The following is a 10493-nucleotide window of genomic DNA, read 5'->3' as shown; positions in this document are numbered from 1 at the left end:
TGAATATTTCAGCCTGATCTCACTCAAAATCTCAAATACTGGAGTGCTAGTGTGGCATGTGTGGTGGGGTGTGTGTGTGTGTGTGTGTGTGTATGGGCTTTAGACACAGTTTGCACTTGCTCTTTTTGTTGGGCTCTATGAAGACTCATTAGTCTGGCCAAGTGAAGGACAGAATAACTGACTGATGAGAGAGTAAGGTTGGGAGGAGACGAGTGGAAAAAGATACTACACAGAAAAAGTGGCTCCTTTTTACATCACCGTCTCTGAACAAGGCTGGCAGCTTGTGCTAATGAATTGGACTGTCCTATGCTAATGAATGGAGTCTAAAGATGAGCGGAAGGAAATGAATGAAGTAGTGGGATGTCAAACTACATGAACGATGAAGTAACTCATAACAGGGGCTATATTACAGGCCCCTATTAGTCCTCCTGTCTCTACTGGCTATGGGCGTAATTAGGCAGTCTCAGAAGACCTGACCAATGCAAAACACACCTCTGGGATAAAAGTCTGTTTTAAAAGAGAGGAGAAGTATATTTCTGTCTAAGACTGCTATCAAACAGCTCAAACATGTCTTCTCATTAATGAGAGTTTTAGTCTATCAGTGTAGTAGTTATCTGACAAATCTTTTTGAACTATTTTATTTTATCATTTTGTTGTTCTATTTTTGTAGGAATCAAACATATATACTTTTTGTTTTTATAGTACATAATTGCAGATTTTAGACCAAAAGTTCATTAATGTTATAAAAATCAATTAAATCATATGCTCAACACCTCAAAACCTCTACACTGCAGTAAAAAACAGTGTCCATGTCATTTCTCAAGTTGTTTTTTAATATTAACAACAACAAAAAATCCCATCACCAAGGCTTCAAAAGAAAAAAATCAGTCAACCATTCACAATTTTTTTTGCTTTTTGTATTTTAGAATGACACCACTGCCATAAATGGTGAGTGGGGGCCCGTCACCCCAGCTCAAACATGTCTTCCCCCTCACTGCTCAACACATAATCAGTAATATTACCTGTAAAATAAGAAACTGAGGTACATCAGTTTGGAATTCCTTATCTCTCATATTGCCAAAGATTTCAAAATTGTTGTTTTACAACAACATTGTAAAAGAATTTCTGAAATTGTTTTTATGGCTTTTGGTTTTGGTTTGCCACCCCAGGATTTTCAGTGGTCCTCACATGGCCACCCCAAATTTCTGGAGGTGTGAATGCACAGTACATCACCCAGAGAAAACCCATGAATGCATGGAGAAAACATGCAAACTCTACACAGAAAGGCCCCAGCTGGGTTGTGAACCACCTTCCTGCTGTGAGGTGCTGACTCCAACTACTGCGATAACTACAAACGAAGATGCCTTGATAGATACTTTGTTCAGATGTTTACATTTAGGGACATCCCTAATTAACACCCTTTTCCCCCTGAATGTTTTTCTTGAAAAAAGTAAAATAAAATCGTGACCAGACTGAGATGGTTTGGACATCTGCAGAGGAGGGACAGTGGGTATATTGGTTGAAAAATGTTTGAAAAGAGAACAGCCGAAAGAAAAAAGAAGTGCCTGTGTAAAACCTCTGGTGTCCACAGAGAGGAACAATGTTGGTGACAAGAGCTTAATAATGTTCATGAAGGTGATAAAGCTGTAAGATAGGATGTCCTACTTGTTGCAATTTTTCACAAAAAGTTTAAATCCAACTAATAATTTTGTTTTAACTTTGATAGCTGGTCAATAGAATAAACAAAGCATATACTCACACAAAGAAGAACATGTGACACATTTTAAAAGTATATCTTAATATAAATATTTTATTCAGTGCATTTTTGTGTATACAACAAATAATAAACAACTGGAAGTCATCAGGCAGCTGCAGCATCTGCCTGTATATGTTGTTTTATCAGATTTAGCCTGATAGTTTGGAACACATGATCCAACATGGGTAATACACATAGCCTACATCATGCAGCTCTAGTCCAGTATTTCCCTGCTTTCTCCCATGCAACAGATAGTTCCACCAAAGACAAATCACCTCCAGAGGAAACCAAGAAAAGAAAGTCTTCCAAAAGCATGTACCAGAAATACGTTATGTAGCTGAAGGAAAGAGTACGTAGCCCACAAAGAGGGTCCTTTTTGTACATATTTGTGTACATGCCCTGTGCAAGAAAGGGAGGATGTTTTGTTTTTATATACTTTTGACTTTTTTTTTCACTTTTATAAATATGACATTTGCTATAAAATGTTAAGCCACCTAAAAGTCCACAATTTTCCTTTTTTCCCATATAGAAAATATTGTCACCACAAGAAGTTACTCAAACACATAACAAGCATCCTGGGAACAGGATTTCACCATATTTTTATGGTGAGCTTAGTCAGCCAATAGAAGTGGACAAAAAAATTGAAGTATGACACAAACACAGAGAGAAGAAACTAATCACGAGGACAAGAGCAAAAGACATTGTGACACAGTGATAACAGAAGGAAATGGGTACACTGATAAGAAGTTTCATTCTTCCATCACTGAGCGTTATCAGATAAAAGCACAACATCATGCCTGCTGCTACCACCTCTTCCTATAGCCACAGTTTTTTTTTTGTTTTCTTTTTTCATTTTTTGTTTTAAATAAAATCCTTGCTCCTCTTCATCAAAACTGTACAGTGGGAAAAAGACACCCATCTTTGCTTTTACTGTATGTTGGCTTGTTTTTTCAGCAGCTTAAAGGGACACTCTTTCAATCTGTCTTTGGTTTGCTGGAACCCATCTTAAAAAAGATAAAACAAAATAAAAAATACAGATAATTAACAATGGCAAGGGCAAAGAACAAGAGGGCACTAAAACAAAACCAGTTATCAAATCAACAACTCTCAGCTAATTCAGAAAAATAGCTAAAAACAAGGAGCAGCTGTGGCATCTCTGACGCAAAAAAGTAAAATAAATGAAAAAAAAAAAACTGCAAGAAAGCCACGCTGCCCTTTACGTTTCAGGTCATTTGAACATAGGCTTCATTTTCCCATGCTAAAGAGCTCAGTCTTTGAGCGTTTTGTGCACTAGGACACAGGAGAGCTACCATCTGGCTGACCAGTAGGACAAGGCTGTGCCACACCAGGGAGTTTATAGGCTTTGCATTCACAGGAGTATGAATGAGACAGAGATCAGGGCTTTTTACTGTACCGACACGGCCTTGTGCACAAGCGCCATTACCGGCTGCCCTGAACGCCTGCATATCTAACATCCTGTCCCTGTCTATCTGATGCATGTGTCTTCATGACCGAAGAAAAAAATAATTAAAATAACAAAACAAAAGAAAGAAGATTAGATGAGTTACCTGGTATGCAAACATTACCAAATATGAGTGACCAATTAACAAATAAGAAGCCCAAAACAAATTCTTAGTTAGCTTTTTTTATAGTTAAAAATGATCTGTTATGTTTCTTACTATAAATGCTGTTTGGATGAATACTGACCAGGATGGAATCTAACAGTTTGTATCGATGTCATCTGGGTGTTTTATGTGTGGATTGTTGTCGTAGCTAGTCCTGAACCATAGATCAGAGAGACAAGTCTGCTTAGATTCACGCTCTGCAAGAGGTAAGGTTTCGTGGTTCGGCCCCTGGCCTGGGTTTGGCTACCGGGCTACGTCGACTCGTTCTGGCTCACGGCTTTGCCTCCGTTGAGGACCGCTGAGGCACTCCGACTCTTGGTGGGTGTGCCACTGCCAGAGCGGGAAAACTCTGTCAAGTCATGGAGAGAGGGCTCTCTGTACATTGCCACTGTGGAAAAAGACAAGATAAGTGCAAGTCAGACAAACAGACATCATTATTTAGTTTACAGCCCAAAAATAAAAGAACAAAAACTGTGAGTTTAAGTGAACAAATAGAAATACAAACAGTGAAATTGAGGTCCATGGTGTTTTTGTGTTTCGGATGAATTCTGTGATTGGATGAGGTGAAACTGAAACTCAAGGAGTTATAGTTTGAATTTTTGTAACTACTGCAATAATTACGGTTGGAAATTTGCACCATGTGTCCTCCAACAAACCTAATTTATTCACAGACCAAGTGGCTTTAAAGAGATTCCTCCAGGATAAAATACTTTAAAAAATACAGCTGGTGAGCTCTGGACAAAAATTCTGCTGAAAGAAAACATCTATTTTAACTCACTTTTGTAGAGTTCTGTAGAGACTGAATCCATAATTCTTTTGTTCTCTATAGAATTTATATATTTTTTATCAGTAAATACTTGATTATGATGGTGGGGATAAGATTTTACCACTTCAGTTTATTCTTCATCCAGTTTTGACACTTTGAACATCTATAAATTAGACCTAAGTAACCCAAATCTGGGCCAATCTCAAAAATAATCATTAGCTTGCAATGTTATTTATATATGCCATACATTTTGTACTTCCTAATAATAGCTCACAAGCTTTAAGAAGTTAAATTTGTATTAAAAACAGTCACGTTAGAGCTTAAAAGTAGTTTCAACTGTATAATTCACTCTCTTTACCCATACTTATGGCTATCTTTCAGAGCTCACTGTAGTTCTAATTTTGCATTTCGAAATGTTCTATCTTTATTAGTTAAAGTGATCAAGAACTTATAAATATATGTAACTTTCTAAGTCTAGGTCTTGTCATTTTAAAAATAAGTGGGACTGTTAAGTTGAAACTGTCCCTGACATAATAAATATAGTCATGGGTGATGTTTTCTGAAACATAGTGTATAAATCTAAAAAACTGACAGATATTGCGGCCAATCAACCATCACTGGTGTAAGAAATTACAGTTTATCTAAAATCTGATGAAAGATAACTGTCCACAAACATTTTGCAGACATTGTGATGTTCTTCGTAAACTGCTGATTACAGAGGTCACAGTAGACTAGTTTGATGCTGAAGTAAAAAAAAGAAGAAGTATGTTCACAGCACGCCATTATAAATTCAAGAGTTTCTAGTGCTTTAGCTTATGCAGCATCAATCTGTGTCTCAGCAGCTGCCTTTTCAGAAGAAACATCAGTAATCTGAGGTTCACAGTCTTTGGTTTCAGGATGTGTCCAATATCCTGCTGCCTACAATGCTATTTGATGTTTATTCCTGAGGGGTCTGTGGCTGAAACAGCAAATCTGGTCCTTCAGACACTTCACTTAGACCAGCATTTTTTTTTGTTACAGCTGCACCCCAGAGACCCTGCCTGTGTACATACATCAATCATTGGTAGAATTCTGCTAAAAAACTGACAATAATTGTTAAAGATCTCATAACTGGAGGTATTTTACAATTATTACTGTAAGCAAACCCAAAGTTATATTTTTTATTCGACATATCAAATGCTTTGTTGTTGAACATTAACACCTACAAACAACAACCCATTAATTGCTCTTATTCAAGTTTTATGTTTTAATGATAATCACTTGACAGACTACAAATTCTTCAATTAAGGCCAGGTCTTTGTCACTTGTATCAAAACCTCTGGAACAATTTTTCTGTGCGTAATTTAAAACGATATAAGCTGAAAATGTTACGCTGGCAGGAGAGGAGAACGGGAGGCTGCACCTCCCCAACTGGAACCGTTCAAGCAGAGAGTAATGTCTGGAGACGACGCCATCACCAGCACAGACAAAAACTACTTAATTGGTGCCCTGTATCACCACCGTTCCAGAAACTTTATGAACTGCTGGAACAAAATCTTCTTTTCTCCCTTTTTCTTTTCTGCACAAAACCTCCCTTCATCATCCTTTGAAACATGCTGTAATTTTGCTTTTAGATGAAATGCAGAAAAAGACAGCTAAAAGTCAGAGTTTTTGATATAAATATACTAGAGATTTCAACATGTATTTGTTCCTATAATTTAATTAATTCAATATTCATTTTTTGTTTAATCTTTTGATTGTTTTTGAGATTCCCACAATGTAGCTGCAAAAATTTGACAAGCTTTAAATTTTAAGCCACATGTATGACGTTATCTAAATTTTATACTAAAGGCAGGGGTCATTAGTCAGCATCCCAATTTGCCCCCATAAGTATCACTTTAACACATTAGTCAATTGAGCCAAACAGATACACAAAGGTAATGTTTTGAAAAGAGGACAGTTATGAGAAAATGTTTGACTGAATGCAGTCTGTGCCCACGTTCGAACGTGCTCACACCCCCTGATGACGCAGACTCACTGAGGTTGTCCTTACAAAACATAGTGGTGTGAAAGTGTGAACCTGACTTATCAGATGGTTTGTGATGCTTAAACATCTGAAGAGGGGGTGAACAGCTGGGAAAACGCACATTCCTACATAAAAAAAATACTACGTGTGACTGAATCAACCAAGCAACCAATCACAGCAACATGACAAGGCTCGGTGGGATGTCAAATTCTTAGCAAAGCCAAACAGAGCAAAACAAATCTTAAAGGAGTAGTTTAGATTTTTTCAAAGTGGGGCTCTGTGGAAAGGTTATGGTCAATAATTAGCCCACCTGCTGTAGATAGCTCTTTGAACAGCCTCAGTTTAGAGAAATAAAATAAAATTTTCACCAGACTGATGAGCCAACGGCTAGTCCATGTGAAGCCAAGACCAAATTGAATTGCTGTCATCTAAATACAGCTCCAGTTTCAAAACCTTAAGCAGTAACCATGCAAATGCTGTTTTTAAAAGCTGCAGTTAAATTCACATTACACATATGCACAACTGCAGTATTGTTGTCAGTTTCATCAATTTTGATACATCTAATGCCATAGCTTCTAACTATTGATGCAAACCTGGCAGGTCGATTCTCTTATTTTGTTGTCCTAATACACATATTGAAATATTTTAGATGTGTGGAGAAACCTACTGAAGTAGATGAGGTGAATGTGTAATACCCAGACATAAGTACTCCTTTATCATTAAAATACTTAGTTGGTCTCACTAATATACGTAAAAGAGGTTGACACGCTGGAACAGCTAATTTTTTTTTATTGAAATATATGACAGATTCCTTTTATACCCAAATGTGTTATTAAGTAGCTAAATATCTGCTGGAATAGAAATCAAAATATCATAATTAAAAGTGATATTTTGCTTAGATTTACTCTGCACATACAAAAATAAAACAGTAACTATATAAAGACACACCTAACAAATCCAGATTTTGCATGTAAGCCTTTGATTTCCAACTAAAAAAAAAACACTTAAAAAAAAAGACAGAGCGCTTCTCTTTTGTCTCACTGAAGAGAAAACAGACTGACTGCATCTCCTCTCTGCCGACAGGTAAATCAGTGGCTTGCAGAAGATGAAAGGACTGTAGCCTTTTCAACAAAGGACAGAACCATTTCTCCCTCTCTCCTTGCTGTTTTCTATCTTCTGCACACACACAAACACACACATACTCATTGCCTGGTTGGGTGGGGTTCTTTTGTAAATCTGCTGTTATGAAAATAAAGTGCTGGAGCTACTATTCACAGCACTGAAACATATTGTCTGTGCATCTTTTGGTTACAGTCAGAGGCTCAACCTTATTCTGCACCGAGCCTGCAGCAGACTGTGACCAGCTGGAGGAAACTACCGAAAAGGCACATGACTGCATCTCTGAAAGGAATACTAAACAGTATATTTATGTGGAGAGTAGCACGTGTTTTAGTAAAACACATCCACAAAGACCAAAAGTATTTAAATAAAGATTCATTATGGGAAGAAATTGTGGTAGAATAGGATTTAATTGTGGAAAAACTTTCTTTTCTTATCCATTCAGCCAAACATCTGGTCAGTGAAGACAAGTTTCTAATTATATGTAGTTACTGCAGCTTTAACTATATTGCAGAGCATTGCACACTTTTTAAACAGACAGTATTTCGTCAGATACTCCCCTTTATGTCACACACACATATCTCACTCGGCTTAGAGTTTTTTTTTCCAGGTGTAACAGCTATAACCACATTAATGGATGACGACAGTATTTCTAATCAGAACCTGGACGTTAAAGATGTGAAAATGGTTCTGTGTGGGCTTACCTTTTAGAGGTTTAGGAAGGAAGTGGGCTGCTGGTTTGTTCTTTTTGACATGATTCCCCTTCATGATTTCTCCCTCCTTGTTCAGACCGAGGTACCAGCCCCTGCCTGACTGCTGCCGGTAGTGCATGGAGGAGTACGTCACATAGTAGTTCTCAAACACCGATTCCTTAAATTTGCACTCATTTGTAAAGTGTTCCTGTGGAGGAGAACAGAGACATTGTAGGGAAAGTGTTAGCTGGTAGTTCACAATGTCTCAAAAGTCACTGAAGCAGAAGAAATGCAAATGCTTCTTATGGCAGAGTGTGGCTTTAGATTTCAATACTCAAGCAACACAAACTCAGGCACTTAAAGAGTAAATGAACTTGCTGTGTTTTTTTATTTAAATCTCAGGACAATCATCTAAATCTATTCATATCAGTCATTGCTGTGAACAAAGTAGCACTTTATGGCATAGATGAAAGTGAGATGACAATAATGAGAAACATTTATAAAACGCACACACTAAATTAATTGTACATTCTCATTTGGTCTTAACTGTTAATTATAGATGAGCTATTCATTATCCGTCAGAGTTTTGTTGTTGAATCTGAGATCTTGTTAGACACAGTCATCTATTAACAGCCATCAGACATTTATGCTGTTTAATGTGTTAAAGTAATGACTTTCTAAATTGAAAGATAAGAGATTGAAATGCTTTTAGAAGAACATTTTAATAAATGTATATGTAATCTATTTGCACTCATTACAAGGAAGATGTTTGTTCACTCATTTTTTTTTTTCTTTTCACTATGGCTCTGCATGTGGAAAACCTGCTTAAACAGGCAGTGTTGCTGCTCACCTTTCCAACATTATGTCAAGAGTTATTACAGAAATGTTTAAAAGCTACCTTTTAGGGGATTTCACAATAAATTCAGTGTTGGTGAGACTTATGTCTCTTAAGGTAAGAGTTTGTGTGCAGTTGTCTGTACTTATTTATTGTACCTGATGTGGCAACTTTTGAGCCTGGCAGCAGAGTTTAGTTTTTTTCAGGACAGTTTGCAAACTAAAATGTACAAATCTATTTGTAGAGGCCACTATACTACACTATTTGACACAGGAAAGCTCATTGTAGAAACTGTTTGTGAGGACAGTGAACTCCACAAGAAGGGTATATATAGTTGCCTATTTTTTATGTAAAAAGAAATCGATACAGAAATAATGACGGTCTTTAAATAGCTTCAAACATGTATTCAAAACCAAGCTTGAAGTGATTGAAAGAGGTGTAACACACTTGTAATTATGTATTTCAAAGAGATTGATATTAAGTTCTCATGGAAACAAAACATCTATAATCATTTCATTCTCTCGAGACATCAGTATGATGTTCATAAACTCTCGTCTTGTTTGTATAGATTTCTTGTTTAAAGGTACAAACAAATCACAAAGCCTAATAATTGTTTAATGTAATAGGCATCTCTTTCATTTGTGAAACAGTTTTAGTTTTAGAAAATGTTGTACTCCCAAAAAATACAAAAGAATCCACTGCTATGGCACCAAACTCCAAACTGAAATCTTTATCCTTCCCAACACAATGAGAAAAACTTTTGTTTTTGTGTCTTTTTTTCCCCCATGTATTCACATGTAACTTTAATTTCACATGGAATCAGGGGAACACATCTCAAATTACATTTTGATGGTAAAATTGAACTGTTGAAGAATTTAAAAGGTCTTTAAACTTCCCTCCACATGCTGTTCATCACAAGGTATATCAGAGCAGTGTATCATCACAGATGGATTTTAAAAGATTTGAATCTCTAAGAATATAAAATAAAGTAAATTAGGTTCCTGAGTACATTAACATTGATTTATAACTAAAAGCCCTCAAGTGTAAATACTGTATACTACTTCTTTTTTCATGAATGTATAGAACCAGGTTCAGTGTTAAAAGGACAAAAAAGATGCATTTTAAGTCTATGTTCATTCAGATGAAGGAGTGAAAAGAGAAAATGTATCAGTAGAGTAAAAAACAACGTCATTAATTGTCCTGGCAGTACAAACACAGCTTGCAACTGTGCTAGTGTTAATAAACCCCCTACTGCAAACAGCAATACACTACTATTTATAAAAGAAAAACACATCAGAGAACAAAGAAAATCGATGAAATAATTAAAGTCATATTTTTTTCATAATAGTTTGCATTCTGTATCTTTTTATGAATAATTCTTGTACGTTGCTAGAATTTTGACTCGTCACCAATCTCAGCACATCAGTGCGTTCTTTTTATCTTTCTACTTGACTCCCCATGTTCGGGCCGTTTAACTACAGCTGCCTTGAAAGGCCTGGACAGCTTCCATCTCTGCTATGCACAAGCGGTAATTGGAAGCAAAACAACACGCCGCTCTCGAGCTTAGTTCTGTTGTACCTCTAATAATGAGCTTATGTGGATTTGGCTGGTTACACTTGTTCTGATGAAGAATGGGAGAGTATTGACAAACAGACAGACACAGATGGATACACGCACGGTCAGAGCCAAGGCGGA

General features: G+C 36.6%; 1 protein-coding gene across 4 annotated transcripts in view; it reads right to left on the bottom strand.

Moving 5' to 3' along the window:
• Positions 1 to 1790: 1790 nt before the first annotated feature.
• The window catches only part of fgf13a (fibroblast growth factor 13a), a 90167-nt gene continuing 81464 nt past the window's right edge, over positions 1791 to 10493 (bottom strand). For all 4 annotated transcript variants that reach the window (XM_017408482.3, XM_017408483.3, XM_017408485.3 and 1 more), the window contains 2 exons: positions 7976 to 8171; positions 1791 to 3769 (listed from right to left, as the gene is read on the bottom strand). In XM_017408482.3, the coding sequence (XP_017263971.1) occupies positions 3633 to 3769; positions 7976 to 8171 (333 nt within the window). In that variant the 3' untranslated portion in view covers positions 1791 to 3632. The remainder of the gene's footprint in view (positions 3770 to 7975; positions 8172 to 10493) is intronic.

The sequence above is a fragment of the Kryptolebias marmoratus genome, linkage group LG9 (assembly GCF_001649575.2).
Source record: "Kryptolebias marmoratus isolate JLee-2015 linkage group LG9, ASM164957v2, whole genome shotgun sequence".
Lineage (NCBI taxonomy): Eukaryota > Metazoa > Chordata > Actinopteri > Cyprinodontiformes > Rivulidae > Kryptolebias > Kryptolebias marmoratus.
Note: the sequence above shows the minus strand (reverse complement) of the source record. Positions and strands in the feature narration are given on the sequence as shown.